The following is a 23487-nucleotide window of genomic DNA, read 5'->3' as shown; positions in this document are numbered from 1 at the left end:
CACTTTCATCCATTCTCTACGAAAAGAGGAACATAATGATATTGAATCAATTCAACTCCAAACACGAGCCAGAAAAGATAAAGTATATTTAATTTATTTGAGATTCTAACGGTGTCAACGGTGTTGTTTGTAAAGTATGTGCTACTGCACGTTCCAAGTACTACCTAAGTTCAGCAGAAGCAATACTTAAGGGGCGAAAAACTACCACAACACCATAATACTCCAAACGTTTTCCTTCAAAGTATCAACATTCAAACACTAGTAACGACTGCTTTCATTATGGTTCAACAATCATCATCCGCAATGCCTTGTCTTCAATCACCAACGCTGGGCAGTTTAGTCATCCACGCGACTCGCTCACCGCTTTTGAGCTCCCTGGCAGAATCCCCCACTACGGCACCTCCACCTCCTATCTTGAGACCCTGGAGATTGGATTGACTTCTCATCGCATCGCAACAACAACACTCTCTCAGTTCGCGATCATGTTGTCCGGCGTCCTCGTCTTTAACCAAAAGGGTGAGAACCTGATCTTCCGCGCCTTCCGAAACGACTGTCGTCCTCGTCTCGCAGACGTCTTTCGTATTCAGGTCATCTCCAACGCTCAAGTCCGATCGCCCATCCTCACCCTCGGAAGCACCACCTTTAGCCATGTCAAGCACGAGAATATTTACCTGGTCGCCATCACAAAGAGCAACGCCAATGCTGCTCTTGTCTTTGAGTTTCTCTACCGGCTGATTCAGCTTGGTAAGGGTTACTTTGGCAAGTTTGATGAGGAAGCTGTCAAGAATAACTTTGTCTTGGTCTATGAGCTGCTCGATGGTATGTGTCCTAATTGCTGATATATGGCTCTGCTAATCCTCCCCAGAAATCATCGACTTCGGATACCCTCAAAACACAGAAACCGACACCCTCAAGATGTACATCACTACCGAAGGCGTCAAGTCCGAGTCCCGAAAAGAAGACACATCCAAGATCACGATGCAAGCCACCGGTGCCCTCTCCTGGCGCAAGGCAGACGTTAAGTACCGTAAGAACGAGGCTTTCGTCGACGTGATCGAGGATGTCAACCTGCTCATGTCCGCCACCGGCGCTGTCTTGCGGGCAGACGTGACGGGCCAGATCATTATGCGCGCTTACCTCTCCGGCACTCCCGAGTGCAAGTTTGGTCTCAACGATCGCCTACTTCTCGACAACGACGGTCTTCTGAGCCTGCCGAGCGGAAACAAGATGGGAACCAAGGCTACAAAGGCGGCTGCTGGAAGTGTCACTCTTGAAGACTGTCAGTTCCATCAGTGTGTCAAGCTCGGCAAGTTCGACGCCGATCGAATTATTAGCTTTGTCCCTCCCGACGGTGAATTCGAGCTGATGCGATACCGTGCCACCGAGAACGTTAATCTGCCTTTCAAGGTGCACGCCATCGTGAACGAGGTCGGACGATCCAAGGTGGAATACAGCATCGGTGTCAAGGCCAACTTTGGCTCCAAGCTATTCGCGACAAACGTTATCGTCAAGATCCCTACACCGCTCAACACTGCAAAGATTACCGAGCGCTGTACACAGGGCAAGGCCAAGTACGAGCCTAGCGAGAACGTTATCATCTGGAAGATTGGCCGCTTCACGGGTCAAAGCGAATACGTCCTCAGCGCTGAGGCTATACTGACGAGCATGACGGAGCAGCGCGCATGGAGCCGACCGCCGCTGAGCATGAACTTTAGCTTGCTCATGTTTACGAGTTCCGGACTGCTGGTGCGCTATCTTAAGGTGTTTGAGAAGAGTAATTATTCGAGCGTCAAGTGGGTGCGGTACATGACGAGGGCAGGATCATACGAAATAAGGTGAGTACCCCAGCTCTTTTTCATCAGACTATGCTAACAAGCCAGATTTTAAATGCATATAAGTGGTAGAACATGTACGGCGTTATGGTATATCCCGGCAAAAGTCGAGCGGGCGGTTTCTTTAGCTTCACAACCCAAGTTTCCAATTACATTTGTTCCTCCGTGATTCGCTCATCTTCTACCACCAACACTCTGACACCCTGAAACTTGCCTCTATCCGTGTCTTCTTGTTGGGACTTGATAGCGGTGTCAATCAAACACGCAAAGAGATACGCTGGGTGCTCCTCGTCCCATCCCAGGGCGGCAAGGTTTGTTGCTTCAACGTAGCGTCTCGAGACGGCATTGATGATGTCGCCTGGCCGATCTTCATCGTCGGTGTTTTTCGTTCGTAGACCTTTCCACAGGGCGTCTCGCTTCCGGATATCGTCCATTTTAACACTCTGCCTTCTGCACTGCTTGCACCGCCCGGCGCACTCATCTACCAAGTACAGCACCTCGAGATCTTTCTGAATCGTGCACGCAAAAAAGGCAATCTCTTCAAGACCCAACTCGCCGTACAAGCCCGTCGCCCATGTTTCGCTAACATCGATGGCTACCTTCTTCGCACTCCGCAGGGCTGACGCCAGCTCGGCTGACCACTGGTTCTCGAGGATATCCTTGATGGGTGGTGGACAGAGAAGTGTCTCGGTGGCTAGATTGGAATGGTCGGATGGATCTTGACGAATGCGCAACATGAGGACATCCGACGCTGGGATGGAAATCTTTTGACCACGGCCGGAAAGACAGATCTCGTTCATATCCTCTCTCGTCTCTGTCTCTCTGACGGTCTGCTCCGTGAGACGACTGATCAGCTTTGACGTCGCGGTGGCATGATACATGCTTGGATCAAACACGCCCCTTGGGCTGATAGTGTCCATACGATCAAGAAACACCATATTTTTATACTCTTTCAACTTTTCCTCTCCTTCTTTGCTATGCATTAATGACTGGAATGCTTTTTCGGTACGTTTGTCTCCTTTCCATGACGGATAGCATACATCAAAGATGTGCATGGCCGGTCCGGGGCGCACATAGGTATGCCATATCTTAATCTGAAGTTCCAGCGGAAGACTTGTAAAGTGTCGGAATGCCATTTTGGATGTGGAAAGTTTGTTGACATTCTGTTTTTCACTCTCAGCACGATTGCCTTATATATACTTGTCAAGTCTTAGCCTTATAGTGATGTATCCCACGTCAGCGCGACAGCACTTCAGGATATCAGCACTAATATACTAATGTCTTGTGTCGGGCTCTATATGGATGTCTATTTGGTGAAGCTGATATAATACGTTGGCGGAGGCTAACCAGGTATGTAACATTCGAAATAACTACGTATGTCGGGTTCCTACGCTCATCTGACTCCTTTGCTGATGTTGTCGAGATGCAGCCCCTTAGTACGCAGTCATGTCAGCAATTAAAGTTCCAAATTGGTGCTACACAGCGCTTCTTCGACGGCTGTTGGATGATATCCATGGAGGCCTAACTGCTTCAGCCTGCTCGTGATGGTCAATTGAACGATGTCGGTTAGTCCTCAGCAGAGGATGCGCCTGTTCTTCAAATGCGTTGGCGGCATTTCAAGTGTGCCAACTCGCTGTGCAATCGACGTGGTGGGCTTTGGGGTCGTTTGCCCACATCGTGGTAAGACAGCAATGGAGCGAACGATGATGCGTGTGCGAAGGGTCATCCTAACCAGAGTTCAGTTAACAAAAGGCCAAGCTTTCTGCAAAGCCTTGGCTCCATTACCTGTGGCAACAGAGGCCACTCAGCTCTACTCCGACACAGTCGTCTTTCGATCAACACGAGCTCCTTGCTTTCGGAACGATAAAACTACAAGGGGCAAGGGGCAAGGTTAAGTTGTCGCTATGGTTAACGCCAAGAGCCTTGGTTGTGGTCCGATTCTTGGGTAGGCGACCTTTCTTGATTCGCTTGAGTTGCGTCATTCGGCCGCAGGTTAGTCCCTCAAGAAATATCTGTTCATCTCCTATTGAGCGCAGGAAAAGCAGCGGTCATATCGACATGAAGCAAGATCCAAGTGGTCGCCTTGCAATTATCCCTGCAGGACACAGGAACAACAATACATTCGAGTCAGTTTTACGATTTGTCGAGAGCCGTTTCATTCCCAGAAATACCCGCGCACACTCGGAGGCCTCAGGTGGGATTGTGGTGTATGCATATTCCAGATAAGTCGATACTAGAGGCCGATTGGTTTCGGTGTCTGTAGTATCTATTGACCAATATTGATTGAGTATGGCAGTATTGTGAGAGATTTGCTCGCAGATCGTCAGACTCTTTGACGTCCCCGGGATGTCTGTGTTGAGGCGACCAATGCTGTTCTATCGAGACAGGGACTAGACTAGACTAGTCTAGAAGGATACAGACCGAAGATCAATCGTACGATGAGGCTCATAGCGTCTTCTTATCCGAACAATCTCTTACATACCATTGGGCCATATTCAAGACAGCGGCGTTTTCGTTCTGGGGCTGGCTGGGCCTCGACCAGGCCGTTGGACAACGACCAAGATTAATTAACAACACCAAGCCCTGGAAGCCACTCTGATTGAGCCCGCAGTCAAGATATACGGGCGTAAACTCTGGTGTTTTGATCGTGTTTCGTTTTTTTGGTGTAGTTGTGGCTTTCCAGTTCTCCATGTGGTTGTGTTACTATCCCATGAGATGATCCCATGTTATACGTTGTACAAAGTAACAATGGACCTTTTCTCCCTCAAATGCAGAGACAATGCAGAGTAGGCTGGGCATCATTGCTATGACCGTCTATATGACAATCTCTATAGGTACATAACGTCCAAGCTCAATTGTCATCTCTTAGAATGATGACCCTGCTAGTACATGCTCCATTCCTTCTTTTATGGATGCCCAACCACACATATCTAATCTTCCGATTCCCATTCCAGTTCCAGTTCCCGCGACGGAATTCCGATCCAATCTAAAAGCCTCCAAAGCCAAGCACCAAAGTCTCCATAAGAAAAGCAACCGTGAAACAAAGTAGCGTCCCCACGAGAGAACCATGTGTTTAGTGAGACCTGAGTAAGCAGACGTTTACACCACTTAGTACAGGATGAAAATGGTAAACACATCATCAAATCGCACAATCTCCGCGGCCTAATTCCCTTTTCTCTCTTTTTTTTATGTTTTTTTTCTCTCGGTTATGCTATACACGTTACATCGCTTTCCGTTCAGGTACTTGGGTTATGCAAAGCGAAAGCGAAAACGACAGTTCAAAGCCTGATGTTATTAGATGCAACTCTACAAGCGAAATGCTCTCAAAGGCTTGATTGATAAAGCCTCAACCCACCAGAGCTCCCCATGATGTGAAAAATGGTCTTGTCCCTGCATGAATATGAGACGCGCCGTGTCACTCCAGTTTCAGCTCGGTCCATTGAGGAGAAGAAGAAGAACGAGACACACCGTTGTGAACCGAGGGATGCGGTCAAGACCTTCCGCATTGACTCAACTCTGACATAGCGATGTTCTGAGCGAGATCGTATACTAGATCCCAGTCGGTTTCGTTTCCATGAATCGGGCGTTTTGTCCGGCTTATACCTCTCGAGAGCCGTTTCCGCATCACCTATTGGACCACCACCCCTTCTAGGCAATGTTGCACCGTCCACGTTATTCGCTGGAAGGACCTAGTCTAGAAATTTGCTGGTCAGTAGTACTCCCGTTGCCAGCTTCAGCCCTACGGATATAGTGCAGTGTCTGGCTGAGCTGTGCTGTGCTTTGCTGTCTTATGGGTTGACCGGTCTGTCCATCTCTATCGTTGACGTGGGCTGTAATTTTGTGGTACTAGAAGGAGAAAACATAAAGAGGGTCGTTACTCTCTTTTCAAATCTCCTGGTTGTCCTGAGTTTGGAGTTGTTAGTCATTCTGTGGTCTAGCATACAGCTTTCACTATACCATCAAGTCCTCTCGACAGTCTTGACTCAAGATATTGGTGTCTTGGAAGACTAGCCCTAATATTATCCAGCACATCTATCAACAAGAACGCACGCATCATCTACTTACCCTGCCAATTCAGCTGCGGGCCAATAGCATATATCTATAACCTCATTGTGATATCATACATCTGCTCCCTCTGCAGAGTCAATCTCCTTCAACATACTACCGCATCTATCTTGTCTTGCAGCAGCAACACAGCACAACTCCCAAAACCAGCAACCCGTCCCGATTGCGCAGTTCAAATCGCACCTTTTTTCTTGCTCGATCGTATCCAGCTGAAGCACCCTCCCGAGACATACATATATACACACATCTGTACAACAATACGATGTGCATCGCCAACTACATCCACTACCATCACATACCCCCCTGTGACCGCCCCATCACCTACAGCTACCACTACACATTCTGCGCCGCAGCCCGCTACGATCCCATAACCAGTCAGCCCCTCGACCCTTGCGGCAGCGTCTCTAGCAGTTCCCCCTATGGCGATCTCAGCGACCCGTGCTCTATGAGCCAGTGTATGGTCGACCGTCGCTGCAGCTCAGGAGAGTGTCGGCTCGAAGACCTGAACGGGAGGTGGGTGTGTTGCATGTGTGGTAGAGTAGGCAACTCGAGCGTCAAGTGCCTGAATGTTCGATCTGCGGCAACCATGACTGTCTGCACGCACCAAGTATGCGAGAACTGCACAGAGGACAAGACATGAACGGCGCCAGAGTCCGAAGAATATCGGGGTGATGCGTGAGGTTCGAGATTTGACTCGTAGCTGATGTCTCAGCTTCGAGTATAGTCCGACGTTGTGGCATATGCAGGCAGGATGTAGCCGCCGCGATGTATACATGTTCCCCTCGTGGCGTTCAATTATGGCAAGTCTATTATTATCCTTTTTCCTTTGCTATTACCACATCCGTTTTGCTGACTACGTCCAGATTTGACCACCCATGTTTCCGTTCTTGGCTCTTTCGCGAGCCACTCGATGACTCTCAACATCCGCAAAGAAACGGGCTACATACAAGAGATGAAGAACAAAATACAATCCCAAGTAACACTCCTCGACCACAAAGTATGGTTAACCAATCGAGCGGTTTCACAGTGATGGACGTTTTTACGACCTCGAAAGGAATTCTCTCTTTTCCTCTGACGCTATATCGACAACCCATAATGGTGGAAGCAATCGTCGTCAGCTATGCTACAAAACCCAAGCCAATGCGCCCAATAAATTCCGATCTCCAAGCTTGTCCGCCCGACTTCAGGCTTATTTGTGAGATATGGAAGCCATGTCCGCCCTCGGGATCTATCGCGGTTGGGGTTGCGCTGGTGGTTCATGGTTGTGCTGGTGAGATCAAGGAAAGGGTAAGGAGAGCCGGTTTGACATGTTGGAAGGAAATTATGAAGACTATTGGGATACATAAAACCCAGATACCTTCGATCTTTGCATGGATAAGGTGGATTTATCAGAAGAGTCATGTCAGCAGCCATATTATCGATCCTATCATCACCCATCAATCCAGCAAACAGTCCACCTGGCTTCGATCAGCATCTCAGAAAATGTGCCAGCAAATCACTTTCCGTCTCGCGTGCGAGCATGTCTCAACGCACATAAGATACTGCGTGGTCGGTCTCTCGCACCGCCGCGCCTGCAGCAACACCACCAAGCAGTCCATCCCATACCCTCCCCCGTCTGGCTACACGCTTCCCAAGTGCCCGCTTGCAGACTGTCCCTTTGAGACCAAGAACCAGGCATGGGACTGCTGTTGGTGCGGCAAGACGTGGAATGTCGGCGGGCGATGCAGCTGTGTCATGATAGGAGAGGGGGCCACGTATCGGTGCGAGCATATCTGCTGCCAATCTTGTATGCCTTCTAGAGAGTATTTCTCCTAGGATGGTATGCTATGCAAGCAGAGCAACGTGGAGGATGATACCCTTGATGACGTTTGGATTTGACAATTTGGATCACTTCTGTACTTGTTGTTCTCACGAGATAGCCATCAATCTAATGACGCTCTTATGACATCTCAAAATCAGGCCAATGTACTGCAATGACCCTTACGAACACCTCATCAATAGCTCACAAACTTAACATCATGAATTACAAGCATTATCCCAGTCCTGAATCAATTTGGGGACTTGTCTTGTGACCATTGGCTTATTCCCAAGTGCTTCCCAGGCTGGCATGTCGCGTTGTACCAGATTGTGTTGCGAGCCAGGGGGTCTAAATCGAGATTGACCTGGGCAGTACAGTAGATCATGTTGGTAGATGCACAAGATATGCTGGTATACGCTTGGCTAACCACACACGTATCCAAAGACACATTCTTATTGTCTTGGCCGCAATACAATCATCACTGTCATCACACTTCGAGATCACTAATCTTGATATACCAGGCTGCTGGGTTCATCACATCTCACCAACCACCGATCTCACAAAGTCCATCTTGTACCACCAAACTCTACCATTTCATCCCCATACGACCCGCCTCACTTCTTGTGGCGTCCTATAAGCTCGTGTCGTACAGGAAAGTCATGGAATCCACCATCCAAGGATCCCGAGACAATAGGATTTTAGGGCATAATTCTGCCGGATCGAAGACTTGGGAAGATCAAAAGCTACAAACCCCGATGATGCAACGTTCAAAAAAGATGGGGAACACGATCGATGGTTCTCGCTAGGGTGATGCAATGCAGACGCCTCAGAGGGAGTATGCAAATTGTGTGGTTGGTATATGAATGTGCATTTGCAAGGTCTCTAGTCATGAGAATTGCTTCGCTGAAGAGGAGACTAAGCCTGCGGTTGGCCTTGGTCATGAGAGATGGCAATCTGTCGAGTTGGTAGTCAGGCTGGCTGCTGTCTGTGTATAAATAGGCCCAAGATGAAGTCGTCCAGAAGCAATCCAAACTTGAATAAACAGAGCCATTCACTTCTCATTCCCCAAGATAGTCACAATGTGTCACGGCCATCCTCGACACCACCCCTGCGCCCATACATCCATCAACTGGCACTACTGCCCGTCGGCGCTCATCGATCTCGAGACAGGCTATGAGACGCCGTGCAGCAAGATGTCCTTCGCGGCAGCCCAGCCCACAAAGTCGGACTGTCCTCTCCAGAACTGCCAGTTCAAGAGCAAAGGTGGCAGCTGGACATGCTGCGCATGCCAGCAGGGTCCCAACACTCAGGGCTGGTGCACCAAGCCCCTGAGCAGGCTGACCATGAATCCCGAGTCCTTTTCTCTTGAGACTGTAGAGACCACGTGTGACCACGGGTGTTGCAGCGAGTGCGTACGATACGGTAAGTACCAAAGCTTCAGATGGAGTGGTACGTGTGACTGATGCCTCTGTTCTCAGGCCCAAGCTGTGATACTTCTTCGCCAGAAATGGCCTTTTCAGAAATTCGAAGGGGTTCTGCGTCGCGCAAGTTCGGGTACGGCAGCGCCACCAAGTCCCATCGTCGAGGAACTGCCTTCTCGCCGCCTGTATCGGAGGAGGATTCTACGCCGTCGCCATCTTCGTCAAAGTCTAGCTCCGGTAGCTCGAGATATAAGCATGATCTAGAGTATACATTGAGCAAGGTCAAGTCAAGCAAGAAGAGACATAGAAGCAAGCGATAAGGGACATCTGCGTTGTGATTTTTGGCGATGAGTATGATGATGATGATGATGTTGGTGAATGCATGTTTTGGTGAATAGATGGTTACCTGTTTCGGTCAGCACGTGAAGATAGGTGCGGTCATGATCAAGTTACCAGTATTAGTGGCAGTCGTACCTTTGGCAAATATTTAGTTTTCAATCTTATCTCATATTTACAGACTCTACTCCGTACTAAGTCTAGGACTCAATCTCTGCATAGATCTACGATCTAGTCTAGTCTATACTTTATCTCTCTGTCTGGGCCCTCGCAAACCAGACTCGAATAAACTTTTATAGTCAAAGCCACTGTCAAATCAATCAGTCCACTTTGCGGCCCGAGAATGAGATACGCCTGAGCGAAACGAATCTAGCTATTATCGGCTCTTTCTAACAGCCCATCTTGGCGATAGCGTCGGGGCTTCTCGTTGCCGCCCTAAACTATTCATCTGAAAGATGGAAAGAGGAGCCGGGTGATGAAGATCTGCGATGAGCTGAAACGTCAGCCAATAGTCTGAAGGTGTATTTACCTCGGTATATAGTCCGGTAAGCCAAAGACGGAGATGTGTTGAGGCCTGACACGAGAGTTGATAGTCATATATGTGCATTGGGCATTGGTGTTATTACCGGGAAGTACTAGTAATATTTGCTTGCAATCTTGAGGCTCCATCAAAGTAATCTTCAAGTTAGCCTAGAACCCGCAGCTAACCTAGATAGATAAATGGCTAGATGGCTTAGGTTTCATGTCGATTTAGGTAGTTGACGGCGACGCCTTTGATGAACCGAGATTAATCTGGGCTTTTACTTGTCATGATAAGCTTCTGCCACCAAGTTTCATCGAAAGCCAAGTTCGATTGCAAAGTGTTGTTGTAAACCTTAGAGCACATGGCGACAGTCACGGCTGAGCTGATCACCTCCAGGATGGGATAGGATGTGATATGTCCCTTTGCTGACAGACATAGTTCTCTTGAATGTGAGCACTGAATTCAGCTTACTTTATTGCTTATCTGCTGCGTAAAAGTTACAGATTGAACTTAATGCATGATATTAAGTTCATCCCCTCTAATCCAAACCACGTGTAATGCCAGGATCATCACATTAGCCATGTGCCTCTTTCCCCCCTCTTCTCTCTCTTCTCTCTTGGTTATCGTCGCCACCATGTCATGCCATGTGGAAATGACGATCAGTTTTCCCTCTTTAGCTTGTCCGTTTCTGTTTCTAAACACCATCGTCATCATCCCCCCCCCCCCCCCCAGAAAAAAACACAAACGCCGTACCTACATACCTACGTGGCTCCCACGCGAGTGGCGGATATCAAGGGTCTGCTGCCCTGATTATCACGAAAAAATGCATTCCAGTGACGAAAAAAGGGCTTTGAGATTCTCCGTGGGATAGCCTCTTGGTGTTTAGTAGTCCCTCCCCTACAGATTCAGGGCAAGTGGGTATTGTGATGGAGCCTGGGGTCTTGTACGAGTGTTTTGCTCCAGGGGCGCCATCTGGCTTGATCCCTGAATGTTTTGAAACGCCAACTTTTGCTTTAGCTCAGTTCAGCTTTTCTGATGAATGTTGCATGATGAATCAATTTGTTCTTTACCAGTGAATTCATCAATATCTACAAGTGCAATATAGTGTCAACCCCCATTAAATTCAGGTCTCACCAGTCCAGTCGAGTCCAGTCCCCTGATCAAAACTGTGTCCCAGGCGGCTCTAAACTGTAGCGCATGTACACATGCTGTAGGTAGCACACCCCCCTGTAAAACGGCCCATCAGCGGGGGGGAGACCAGGCGAGACAAGACCAGACTAACCGCTGAGACTCGTGCCTGTGCCGTTTTGTTAGGTGGCTTTGGCTTTAATCTCCAACAAATCTTGTCCACTCCCCTTTCCCCTCTCCCTCCTCTCTTGGACCTTTGCTTTCTTATCCATTTCAATAACTACCTCTGTTTGTCCATTTCTTGTTTCTCGTTTTGAGTCGTGATTAAAAAGAAAAGCAAAAAACCAGGAAATAAACAGCCGAACGGAAATCGACAGCAAAACGGTCAAAACCCACAACCCGTTCATCCGTTCTCTTCCATTCTTTTTTTAAATTACCTACATACATAGCTCAGTCGCTATTGTATCGGCTTACCTCTACTATTACGTCTCTATCCACTTTCTCAAAACCCACTATCTTCCCTCTCTTTCTTCATCTGCGGTTTCGCTTCTCCTTTTCTCCTCTTTTGCTTGCTTGGGAATCCTCGTCGTCGCGAGTTTCATAAATCCATCTATAGTACCCATATCCGCCCTCAACTCTCCATCGCATCATCATCATGCCTGCTTCTCTGGACTCTTCCCGGCCCATCATGGCCCCTTCTGTAAGTAATGACCGCTCGGATCTTCTCTTTTTTTCATCCTCTCCTTTGTCCATCCACTTGGCTTGAAGCCCCCCTGGTCAAGTTCCGTACAGTACCGTCTAGTTCCGTCTCTAGTCTCGCCTGTTCTGCCGTCCGTCTGCCCACTTCGATGGATGATCGGTGCTGGCTGGAGAATGCAAGAGACGAAACCGAAACCACTGAAATGTGACTCTTTTACCTCACCGGCCGCTTGGTTCAGCCCATACAACCTTTACTGGCACATATGTACCTTGGCTTGGTTGTCATCCATCCGTCTTAGTCCACTACGCCCATCATTACCACCTTGACACATTCCCCTGTCGCATCCTTTCCTCTCTCTCTCTCTGACTCTTTTTCTTTATTTTTTGTTTATCACTTCTTGTCCCGTCCGTGTGTCTGTGCCTACTTCAATCTTATTTACTTCCTGCCCATCATGGCTAAGCCTTGGATCTCATCGCACGCTCATACCCAACCCGATCGCCAAACTACCAAAGAAAAAGAAAAGGATCAACCGTCCGCTGACTCTTCAAAGAACCGCAACTCTGTTCGCTTCAGCACTTACAGCATGGCTCCTTCACTGTCTCCCACCGTCGGAACCACCGACTCTGCCCACGCCGAGATTCGCGACATCGCTACCGGCCTCGACCGCATGGAGAACAAGGCCCTCTCTTCCCAGCGCGTCATCCTCACCGACGAGAAGACAGACACCATGAGCAAGCTCGCCCTCGGCGCGAAGCTTGAGCGTGCTCTCGACAGGAGAATGAGCGGCCAGGACGCTGTCATGCGACCTCGTGGCCAGAGCCTCAACGAGAAGCTCAGCGAGAAGGAGTAGAACATACCTACAAGAAACCCACCAAAACAAACAACAAACGCAACAAAGCACATGTCTTGCGAACAAGATACCCCTCGCAAACGAGAAACTCTTCTTTTTAATTTTGATACAAAAATTATTTTGTTTTCGGCCTGGTCTTGACTCTCCTGAGTAGCGCATGGCATCTTGCTCCCATCGCATTGTTTTTTTTATTTTATTCGCAAGCGGAATAACGCATCACGCCAATGATCAACCAAGGGGGAAATTACATGGAAATGCGTGGGAACACGAGCCGCAATTCATTCAGCCTCTGATGTATGCTCGCAAAGCCCACAATCATGGATCTTGTTCAACGACTTCAAACGCATGCGAATTGGGATCTGGGCGGCTGCTTGTTCACATCCAATTCCTTTTTCTCGATTTTCTTTTTATAGGCTTTTGTTTACTCTAATGGTATGTTGCGATGGAATATATAAAGTGGCAAAGACACAGGAATGGGGCATGAAATGCAATGCATGGAAGACGTCCTTTGGAATGGAATTTAGGGGACTAGGTGATTAAGGTTACGGTTAGGGAAAGGACGAACTACTTCGCATTTCCTTAATCTGTTCTCAGGCGTAGCGAGTGCAGGACAGAAGAATCGACATTGTACGATTGAACTTTGAAAACTTATTCAATGGATCCCCACGTTTACACATCCGGCCGGGATAAGTGAACGCTCGCATAACGCCACCACGATATGTCAGTATGTCTAATGCTGCAGTGAAAATTGAATACTGGGGAGTCACATTGACCGGAAACATTCATGTAATCCATCAAATGCGTTGTGTTGATATTAAAACTCCTGATAACCACGGCCGAGCAAACAATGCCGTTAAAACGAAAATTCCATGTGCCGCTGTTGCAGGCATCCCCTTAATGAGACCTCATAACTTCTATCGTCGCCTTGAAGCCTACACCCAACTATCATGTCTCGGGTGAATCCTCCCACTTCGTCTCAGCCTTCAACAGCCCTAATCTTAACCACACTCAACCATTATTCGTTAACTTAAGCCTGCTGCTTCTCAATCCTCTCTTCGATCTCCTTCAATAGCTGCACCAACTCTCCCTCTTCACCCTCAACCTCCAATCCCCTCCTGATCCAGTCCCTAGCCTCTTCGAATCTGCCCATCTCGGCCAGACATCTTCCTCTTCTCCACCAAGCCTTTGCGTTTCCGACCCAGCGCGCCTCGACGCTCGCATGCGCATCCACGGCACCCTCAGCCCAGTTCTGCATCGCCATGTGTGCCTGCGCCCGGTTGGCAAGCAGTCCGCTGATCTCCTCCCGGACGAGCGCAGCAGGTTCCCACATAGGGCGCTGCATAGCCATCTGCACACCCAGCGTGTAGAACTTGACGGCCTCAGGGAACTTGCCCTTGCGATATTCGTTGTTACCAGAATCGCGCAGCTTGGTCACATTGGCAGTGCGCTTGGGGTTGACAGGCACAGGAGGAGGGGGTGCGCCTGAAGGGTGCTCGATGGTAAGGAGAGAGCGGTGGAGTGTGTTGAGAGCTTCGAGTTCGGCGGCCAGAGAGCGCGATGCGTTTTGCGAAGTGATGGCCTTGGACTCAGGGTCCATCTGAATGGGAAGAAGGTCGAAGTGATCGAGATCCGACATGTTGGCGGTTTTGGTATGTGTTCTCTTTTGCTTTTGTGTGTCGTTGCCTCTTCTCGATGGTATTATTGCTTTCTTTTTTTCGTAAGTCTTTTGATTGTAAAAGAGCGACTTGGTTTGGAGTGAAAGTGACAAAGTGTTTCGATGTTGTCCCACTGCACCAGTATAACGGAGTGGGTGAGGACACCTCACAAAAAGCTTATCTTATCAACACATGACACCCCAGAGAGCAACTACCATACCCTACAACGACAAGATGAAAGGAACCATTCTACATTAACAAGTGATTAACTGCCTTGATATTGCTTTTTTATGTTAAATTATATGTTTTGGCGGACAGCTGGTCCACGCAACAAGCTAGGGTTGTACACTTAGTCGTGATATTTAGACTCTATTTGTTCATTTTCCATGGCAATACAACGACCGACGCACTCTCTGGCCTCCACAAAGATCAATATTTGACAGGTGTACTCAGAAGAACACCATACTTCAACATATCTAGCTTTGACTACAGCTAAGGGCAACACACACACTATAAATCACATGAAGACGAGTGTGCTTTCGCATATCATGACCCTCAAGGACCAATGTGCAACTGATTCATATGATATCACTACACTAAATACAAGACAATCACTAGAGTTTGAATTTAAGCACTGACGTCAACATGAATGGACACAAGACACAATACATTCACATGAAATCATAATTGATCAAACAAGAGCCTTTCCTTTTCTACTCCTATTGTGCAAAATGCGAGACCCTGTCCCGTTCAAGGAAGCGTAACAAGATCACCTCCCATTGCCATCACTCATAAAACCCGTCCGCCGAACTCTGGCGTCCTTGGGTAAACACGGGATCAATGGCAATCTCCAACCTCCATCAAACGTTCACTAATGAAATATCCCTCCTCCATATCATCAAAAGCCTCATCACAAAACCCAAAGTTCGAAGAGATATCCACACAAGAGTCTCAGTTATTCTCATGGAAATCATGTTGAATTGTCGGACCTCTGTGCTTTAGGTTCTTCTGGTCTCGGGTGGTAAGTGCAAAAAGGAACAATCGACGATCGTGGTTGGGGACTTTTCATTTAGAACATTTCTTTTGGGGGGGAATCGACATCTACTCCTCGAGCCACCCTTGCCATCACTCAGCAAATCAAGTAAATCCCTTTGAACCACCGCGCCATCTAATGAAACGCATGAGAAATGATAGACGTTGCCAAGCTGTATCTAGACCGGCAAGATTCCAGGTCGAGGGATATGAACAGCTTAGTAGCCGAAGTTGGCAAGAGCCTTTGAGGTCTCCTCCTTGACAGTGGCGTTCTTCTTGGCATCGGCCAGTTGTCGGGCAGCAATCTTCTTGCGCTCGTAGTAGGCAGCACCCTTAGCCTTTCTTCGCTCCTCCAATCTATGACAAGTTAGTTCGTGTCCAATGCAAAGGCACATATCGAGAAAACATACCGGGCAACGACATCCTGGTACTTCCAGCCAACCTCGTGGGACAGACGGCCGACAGTGCAGAACTTGCGGCCGGGCTGGAGTCGGAGAACGCGGAGAGCCTGGGGAACGACGACCTTCTTGGTCTTGTCGTAAGGAGGGGGGACACCCTCGAAGACCTTAAGGCGCTCGAGAGCAGCGGCACCACGGGCGGTCTTGTGGGGGATCATGCCACGGACGGCCTTGTAGAAGATTCTGGAAGGGGCGCGGAAGTGGAAGGGACCTATATTGAGTCAATGACTGTTGTCCAAGGTGGGAAAACGGCTTCGACTCACCACCGCGGGTGGGGTTGTATCGGGTGATCTTTCGGAGGTGGGCGTGGTACTTGACTGTTGTCATAATCAGCTTGGTTGCTCTTGTAACAGCATCGCTGTGGTGTTTCTTCCATAGATGCTCGGCCTCATACCGAGGTTCTGTGGTATCGTGGGGTAGACATACGCTTGGCGCGGAAGAACTCTCCAGAGATGTTAAGGGCCTCACAACGGACGATAACGATCTTCTGACCGCTAAGGAGCTGCTTGGCGACAATGGAGGCGAGTCGGCCAAGGAGATGGCCCTTGCCATCGATGACGACCTGTAAACGCACACAACGGTCAGCGAAATGCGTCTTCAAGACCAATATTCCCATCTGTAAGGCGAGCGACGAGCAGCGTAAACAACAATTGCAGGCGCTGACTGCTGAGATCCCAATACGTCTCCAATCCCATCGCCAACGTATCCCAGTTGCTCGCAGCTCGTCTTGCACTTGCACATCAAGGCAATATTGATTTGGTGTTTTTTTCTGTCGGTGGTACTCACAACTTGCTCGAAGCTGGACATCGTAACCGTCTTTTCTGGGGGGATTAAAGAAAAGGAAAGAAAGGCAGCTCAGTCGACGGCTAGACAAACAAATCCTCAAACCGGTCGGCGAAGATTTGGATTTCCTGTGCTGCTGGGGTTAGTCGTCCCTCGAATTGTTGGGTGCAAGTGGTCGCGATACTGATTGACGGGCGAAAAATCCAAGGGCCATTCGAGAGGGCTCGTTGTGCCTTGTGCGCTAACCGTTATTGGAAAAGACTGTTAGCAGAGCAAGCGACTCGCTGAGCTGCTTAGGGCTCAAAAGACCTATTGGATTGAGCCGAAGAATTTCCGAATCACTAGAATAAGACGAAAGTAACTGACTGATGGTAAGATGACGGTGTCTCCACTATAATTCTCCATCTTCACGTGAGCTGATTGAATCTGATGATGCAAGACATGGACAAGATAGTAGTGAAGGGTGATTCACTACCGGCAGAGGTATCAGAGACGATTATTAACAAAGGTTATATGTAGATATGGTAGATGCATCAATCTTGGGTGTATTCAACCAAATTATTATGACAATATGCTCAGATGCTGTCTATCATTGTCATCATCGTCAAGGCTATTTCATTCCTTGAATCTATTGTACAGCTTGTTCTATATCAAAGAGCAATCAGGTAGTCGATAATTCGTTCCCAGCAACGCCAAGCGCACTCAAATTAGACAATCTTTTCAGTCAACCTCCAATAATAACATTCAACGCCTTCGCTTGCATGCGGGCTCAACGCTCCTTTGCAACGTCCAAATCCTTCAAGGTCTTTTGGACCTGCCTGACCAATTCCTTTCTTCGCGCTCTGACCTCAGGCATTCCTTCGGCCTCGACACCGTCCAGCTTTAGCATAATGTGCATCATGATACTCTCAGATAGTTTGCGGTGATCCTCTTCTTTCTTCTTGGGGTCTGAAGGTGGTGATTCAATGTACTCGGCAGATAATGGTAACCACTTGATCTGGTACTCAACTGCCAGATCGTCCAAGACCTTCATGGGACCGCTGGTAGCTCCTGTGGATGCAGGCGGTGCTGGAGGCGATCTGGGGTGATCAAAGGTAGAGGCGCTGTCGCGGGGACTGCCTGATAAAGAATCGCCATCGCTAGCGATGCCCTTCTTCTTACTGCGCTTGTTCTTGCGGCGACGTGTTTTTCTGTCGTCTCGAGGAGCATCGACAATAACCATTTCCTCCTCCGAACCACTGCTAACATCACCGACCTCGGGCATGACAGCCATCAACTCGCTGTTGTTCTTAACACCATAATCTCGTACTGGCGCCATAGGGTCCTTGAGTTGCTTTCCCTTGTAAAGAAGCTTGATGCGTGAAGTTCCGCGCTCAGGAAGCTCCATCATCAACCCAACCCGATCCTTGACATCGATCACCCGCAGCTTTCCATCTCCGATCGCATAGGCGGGGAAGTGAGCAGGATATGTTATTCCGCGGTTTTTGATAAGAAGGATATCGTCCTCCGGAGCTGGTGGGGGCACGGTCGAGTGAGATCTGGGATAGTATCGGTCCTCAGTGACGCCATCAAGATCTTGGGAGGTGATGTAGCTGAAATCGTCGTCGGTGACAGCGGGGACGCCGCTGGGCATAGAACTGTAAGGCGAAATCTGTTCGCGGCCAATAGACCAACCGTATCTCGACATTGTTAGGGGAACGGCGACTAGAACAGCGAGGCTGCTATAAACGAGGGTTGGAGGGACGCCGAGAGTGTCTGATATGTATTCGCCCGAATCTTGAAAGGCAGATGAGAGGTTAGCCAGCGCCCCGTTGAGGTAGGACGTGACGTTTTGTAAGGCACCGGGAGATGCCACGATTTCTTGGGCGGAATCCACCTTGTTCGACGGTTTCTAAGGTGGTCCCAAACAGGACACCCTAGAGGCAAATGGGAATACGAGTGCAGCAATTGACCAAGGTCCTGGACAGGAAGAAAGGTCAGGACAGGGCGGTCGGTCGATAAAGCTGAGCGACTGGTGGTTCTCTTGTGATCGACCCGTGGGCTGATGTGGAGCGATGAGCAGAACAGGTGGGCGGGCTTCGATGCAAGGCGTGCAACGATAACCAAAAGTTTGCGAATCGCGGGCAGAATGCGATGATCACGACCCTTGCTTGGTATAGGGGTCTACACCTAACCTACGCTGTCCGCCTGGTTTCGTCTTGCGCAACAAGACAAGCAAGTTGGTGCTGGGAGAAATGTAAAATACCGTAACCCGTCAGTGATACACGGCGAGACTGGGCAAACGGGTGTATCGGGCTGGGCTCTTTTTCAGGTGACACCGTGAGGGGGCTTGGGCGTCAGTCAGTCAGTCTTTGTCCCGGCCAAGCTGTGCAGTGCAGGACAACCGGTACTATAGCGCGAGTCTAAAGTGCTGTACGTATTCTGTATTGGTGATGACGGGGCGATGCAATGCAAGAAACCGGGCAGCTTTTAGGGGACACTTGAAAACTGCAAGACGTGAGGCCGGCGATTGGTGGAGATGTGGGCAAGAGGGGGACAAGTGCAGTACAAGATGTCGCCCCAAGAAACAAATCGAATGCAAGAAATATGCAATGAAGATTTTACTCGTTTTACTTTCTCTTTTTTGGGAATAGCGAAAGCTTGCGCGCGTTATGTTGCGTGTACGTTGCAGATGGAAAGTCTAGATTACAACAGTAAAAAGGGAGAGGCCAGATTATGGATTTTTCTAAATTTGATAATCTATGGACCTGGTACTAAAAAGCCAAGAGCCGCACGGGGAGTCTACTAACAATGCTTTTGTTCCAGGTCCATGGCCTGACAATTAGCAATCGAAACCTGGGGGAATGTGTCAGACTGTTCTAGCGGGAAAATCATAATCAAGGGGTCCAGAAGCCACTAGATTTGTTTAAGATGGCAGTTCAACAGTTCATTGCCTTTGACACGACTTGAGTCAAGATTTACTTGAGTAGCACATAACTATCTTTAAGAATTATAGTCCAATCATGAGCTGGATACTACCAGGATTTGATCATTCATCCAAAGTCCTATGATTCCATTGTGAGGACTGGGCTGATGTCAGATGTAGATATCATGAAGTTTGTCAGTGTTTTCCGGTGGGTATGCAGAGCTACCACATGTACTTCTTTTAGATCATTATCCGCTCATGGTGGAAATCAATCCAATGGGAAATAGACGGTTGAAGAAAAACCGTGACTAAATTGTGCTCCATTTGCTCTGCGGTGGTTACTCGATTTCATCCCCTCTCATGTGGAGGTTTAAAACTGAATTATAATGACTAGCCGAACAGACGGACCACCACAGGACCCTCATCGACAGGAACCATCGATAGCTAGACTTGAAAGGGGTCGTATAAGTATCTAGCCAAATATAAAAGTTTCTAGAGGTTCTCACAATCGCGACTTGGAAAGCATAGTCTTGTACTATGGATTTTGGCAGTTCACTTACCCTGAACACTGGCAATAGAAACGTTCGGAACAGAACCATCTCCATTCATTTTGTTAACCACGGCTCATGTAATGCTTTTCTACTGTAAATTTAAACTGATAATGGAACACATGATGATTCAACATCCAGTTGCTCTCTTCATCGTTACCTATAGATGCTTACTTGTCTATCGCGTATATGTACCTAATCTATTATCCGGCTGTGCTTACAAGGGTTCGCCGGCAGTTGCCCACAAGCAACCTGGACACTTAGTGAAGCAAGCGCTTATGGTTCCTGTCAAAACACCAATAAAGTATATCGAATTGTTTCTGTGTGCCGGTTTCATGATTACAGATGCAAGTCAATTTGATCACAAATTCACTTGCCTTCTCCGGGGACTCAAGAGACGCAATGGGACTGATTCCAAAGAAAGACACATGTGATTACTTAATCCGTGGCGCCAGTTGATTGCATCATCGTACCTATTTTTCAGTCGCCGAACTGTCTCCGACCACTGACAAAGCAACTCGCCCTCAGCTACAGTGCATACATCCATTACATCTTGCAATCCGTCCCTCTATCCCCAGCGCCTCTAGAATAAATACCTCCCCCACTTCTGCACAAAGCTTCCTTATGAGTTTCTTTCGATCATTCTTCACTCGAGCAACAAGCCCCGGCACAATGTCTCAAGCATCTACCAAGGTCCAGCAGCTTATCGACAACAACTCTGTTGGTATGTTATCTTGTCGCAGTTGAGTGTTGCGCAATCTAATAGTTTCGCAGTTGTCTTCTCCAAGTCTTACTGCCCTTACTGCAAGCAGACCAAGAAGACTCTGGATGATTTGAACACCGAGTACGAGCTCCTCGAGCTTGACGAAGTTTGTGAGTTGGACCCAAGTTTTTCCTAAAACTATATCAGCTACTGACAACTCGCAGCCGATGGCTCCGCCCTTCAGGATGCTCTCGAGAAGATCTCTGGCCAGCGTACCGTCCCCAACGTCTACATCAAGCAACAGCACATTGGTGGCAACTCGGACCTCCAGAGCTTGAACTCTGGCGGAAAGCTCAAGAACCTCCTTAAGGAGGCTGGTGCCTTGAAGGCGTAAGAATTCACAAAAATAATAATGAAAGATGGACACCATGGGCTAAGGACATCTAATGCTTTCAGTTCTAAGCTTTAGACGTGTCTGTACACCGCACAAGGCATATAGATTAGGCACTTGAGGATTAGACGGTACTACAGCTTGGGCGATATAGCCTCAATTGAGTAGAATTCATGACTTCGAAGAACCCCTCCCGAGTCCTCGTGCATTACATAGTGATACATGCCGAAATTCCCGTAATATACATCTTTTTACTGTAAACCGAACCCTTTCACAGAACCTGTGTGGCGACTGTGCCAACGGGTCGCTCGACAAACTCCATGACGCCATTGATGATGTTCTTCCTGGCCTCCTCTGACGCAACCTTATTTCCAGCTAGGTAGTTGAGCCACAGCAACCTTGAAAGTCGCTCGTCGTCAACAGTTCCTAGGATAGTTTTGATGGGCTCCTTGCGCGTGCTGTCGTTGTAAGTGATAGTCATCTTTCCAGCACCGTCTCGAATGAGAAGAAGCTCGTTCTTCTTGGCCACTTGCCCTCGTTGGAATAAGACCTTGAAGTGCTTCATGGCCTCTCCAAACGCCTCGTCGTTGTAGTCTGGGTTGCGTGCTGAGCGAGCCTGGATAGCTCTAACGAGACCGTCGCGCATGTGGGGGAAGTCTGTATCTCTAACGGGAATAATGCGGAACGCTGAGCGGCATCCAGCTTCCTTTAAGAGTGTGTTCCATGTCTCCTCGCCTTCGCTAGCATCCTGGAGAGTTTTTCGTAAATTCTCCTTCTCAGATGGGATCAGTGTCGTAGCAAGAGGGTTGATCTTCTTAACCAGGTAACGCTGGAGCTTCTCGACATCCTGTGTAGCGACGTAGAAGCCCACTACATATACCTCGAAGCCGAGGAAAGTCACTGTTCTTGTTCCCAATCCGACCAGCGTAAACTCGGTTCCATGCTTATCCGTGACAGCGGCTGCAATTGGGCCAGCTGCAGCTCCAGCTGATCCAACGTTCTCAATTTCTAACGTTCGTGGGAACAATTTGATGGTTGTGTTGCCTGTGGGAACAACCTCGTTTCCATCTTCGTCATGGATAACCACTTTTCGCTTCTCGCCCGCCTCTGTCTTGAAGGCCTCTGTTGGTACTTCGGTATCGCACTTGATCGCTGCCTTTTCTTTTTCTCCCTGTGCCTCAATGGCCTTCTTGAGTTTCCATGCCGTATAAACGAATGAAACGATACCAGCAATGGCACCAGCGGCCAGAAAGGCCGTGCGGTTCTGTTCGTAATCTCGTCGCTTCGAATTGAGCTGGTTTACATCGAGATCATCGGTTAGACGGCCTGATCGCTGGGAGAATAGAGTCCGGCGAGTTGTTCGGGCGATGGCGCATCTAGTGTGGACTGATGCGCGAAGCGCAGGGCGGAGAGTTGAGGGGCGGAGCATCGCGGGGTTCAGGGCAGGATATCGAGGATCACACCACTAGGCAACAAAACAAAACAAACAATGTCTATTTGAGCAATAAGCAAATTGATAGACCTCAATGGTGATGGTCTGAGCTGCTAGTCAGAAACCTGTGATCACCCTCAGAAAGATGCGGAAGAAACGGGTAAACCTCATCCGACCAAGCCCCACAAAACCATCCGACAAGCTTAATCGATTGCCTGCTTACTACGTCAGCGATGCCATCGCGAGGGTCCTACCCTGTACCGGTAGGATCTTGAAGTGGAGGGATCATGGTTCTCCAGGATTAAGACGTCATGGCGGAGATGGGTATTGTTTTGTGATTTTTAGAGCATTTGGAAAAATGAAAGAGTCTCGCTAATGGTAGCCGAGCTATGATACGGATACATATTCATCTCAGCTGGAACTGAAGCGTGACTTTTGTTTCATGCGCAAGTTCTATGTATCATGAATAAATCCACTAAATCAGTCATTTCCCACTTCCCATATGTACACATACCTATTCTGTACAGAGGAGGCAGCGCTAATATTCTTATCATTTTCTCTCCCGAATACCCGTATTTATTCTAAATGAGCTACTCTAGGCTTATTACTGGCTCAAGCCACATGCGGGACGAGATTGACTCACATTTTCAACCTCAAATCAAATCATTACGCTTACCTCCTTCATGTATGCGAATGTATCCAATGCTTGTCATCTTCCCCGCAGCAACAACTGACCTTGGACCTAAGGCGTTTATTTTGTGACGAATAGCCAAAGAGTATGGAATGGGTTGCTGGGGATATGCACATGTAGATACGCTGATTATGCCATGATAAAATAACAAAAGTTCATTAAATCACATGAACTGAGGCTGTTAACAATTATAAAGACGGTTCTTCCCAAATTTCAGATGTATGAATCAAGCACGC

General features: G+C 48.4%; 9 protein-coding genes across 9 annotated transcripts; 4 read left to right on the top strand and 5 right to left on the bottom strand.

The window, feature by feature from the left end:
• Positions 1-482: 482 nt before the first annotated feature.
• FSST1_004985 (Mu homology domain-containing protein) lies at positions 483-1839 on the top strand (the record flags this gene model as incomplete). Its single annotated transcript, XM_083231216.1, has 2 exons — positions 483-819; positions 866-1839. The coding sequence occupies 2 exons, from the start codon at positions 483-485 to the stop codon at positions 1837-1839; spliced, it is 1311 nt and encodes a 436-aa protein (XP_083088415.1).
• Positions 1840-1981: 142 nt separating this feature from the next.
• FSST1_004984 (uncharacterized protein) lies at positions 1982-2968 on the bottom strand (the record flags this gene model as incomplete). The annotated part of the gene is made up of 1 exon (XM_083231215.1): positions 1982-2968. One exon carries the CDS (start codon positions 2966-2968, stop codon positions 1982-1984), a length of 987 nt encoding a protein of 328 aa, XP_083088414.1.
• Positions 2969-8774: 5806 nt separating this feature from the next.
• Positions 8775-9436, top strand: FSST1_004983 (uncharacterized protein; the record flags this gene model as incomplete). Its single annotated transcript, XM_083231214.1, has 2 exons — positions 8775-9117; positions 9201-9436. The coding sequence occupies 2 exons, from the start codon at positions 8775-8777 to the stop codon at positions 9434-9436; spliced, it is 579 nt and encodes a 192-aa protein (XP_083088413.1).
• Positions 9437-12254: 2818 nt separating this feature from the next.
• Positions 12255-12653, top strand: FSST1_004982 (uncharacterized protein; the record flags this gene model as incomplete). Its single annotated transcript, XM_083231213.1, has 1 exon — positions 12255-12653. One exon carries the CDS (start codon positions 12255-12257, stop codon positions 12651-12653), a length of 399 nt encoding a protein of 132 aa, XP_083088412.1.
• A 1027-nt stretch (positions 12654-13680) lies between these two features.
• FSST1_004981 (uncharacterized protein) lies at positions 13681-14289 on the bottom strand (the record flags this gene model as incomplete). The annotated part of the gene is made up of 1 exon (XM_083231212.1): positions 13681-14289. One exon carries the CDS (start codon positions 14287-14289, stop codon positions 13681-13683), a length of 609 nt encoding a protein of 202 aa, XP_083088411.1.
• A 1269-nt stretch (positions 14290-15558) lies between these two features.
• Positions 15559-16605, bottom strand: FSST1_004980 (60S ribosomal protein uL13; the record flags this gene model as incomplete). The annotated part of the gene is made up of 5 exons (XM_083231210.1): positions 15559-15697; positions 15751-16009; positions 16062-16115; positions 16225-16360; positions 16585-16605. The coding sequence occupies 5 exons, from the start codon at positions 16603-16605 to the stop codon at positions 15559-15561; spliced, it is 609 nt and encodes a 202-aa protein (XP_083088410.1).
• Positions 16606-17350: 745 nt separating this feature from the next.
• FSST1_004979 (BAG family molecular chaperone regulator) lies at positions 17351-18268 on the bottom strand (the record flags this gene model as incomplete). Its single annotated transcript, XM_083231209.1, has 1 exon — positions 17351-18268. The coding sequence occupies one exon, from the start codon at positions 18266-18268 to the stop codon at positions 17351-17353; it is 918 nt and encodes a 305-aa protein (XP_083088409.1).
• A 2438-nt stretch (positions 18269-20706) lies between these two features.
• On the top strand, positions 20707-21131 carry FSST1_004978 (thioredoxin-like protein; the record flags this gene model as incomplete). Its single annotated transcript, XM_083231208.1, has 3 exons — positions 20707-20758; positions 20809-20907; positions 20962-21131. 3 exons carry the CDS (start codon positions 20707-20709, stop codon positions 21129-21131), a joined length of 321 nt encoding a protein of 106 aa, XP_083088408.1.
• Positions 21132-21399: 268 nt separating this feature from the next.
• FSST1_004977 (chalcone-flavanone isomerase-domain-containing protein) lies at positions 21400-22557 on the bottom strand (the record flags this gene model as incomplete). Its single annotated transcript, XM_083231207.1, has 1 exon — positions 21400-22557. One exon carries the CDS (start codon positions 22555-22557, stop codon positions 21400-21402), a length of 1158 nt encoding a protein of 385 aa, XP_083088407.1.
• Positions 22558-23487: the final 930 nt, after the last annotated feature.

The sequence above is a fragment of the Fusarium sambucinum genome, chromosome I (genome assembly GCF_050947815.1).
Source record: "Fusarium sambucinum isolate potato_lamoka chromosome I, whole genome shotgun sequence".
NCBI lineage: Eukaryota > Fungi > Ascomycota > Sordariomycetes > Hypocreales > Nectriaceae > Fusarium > Fusarium sambucinum.
Note: the sequence above shows the minus strand (reverse complement) of the source record. Positions and strands in the feature narration are given on the sequence as shown.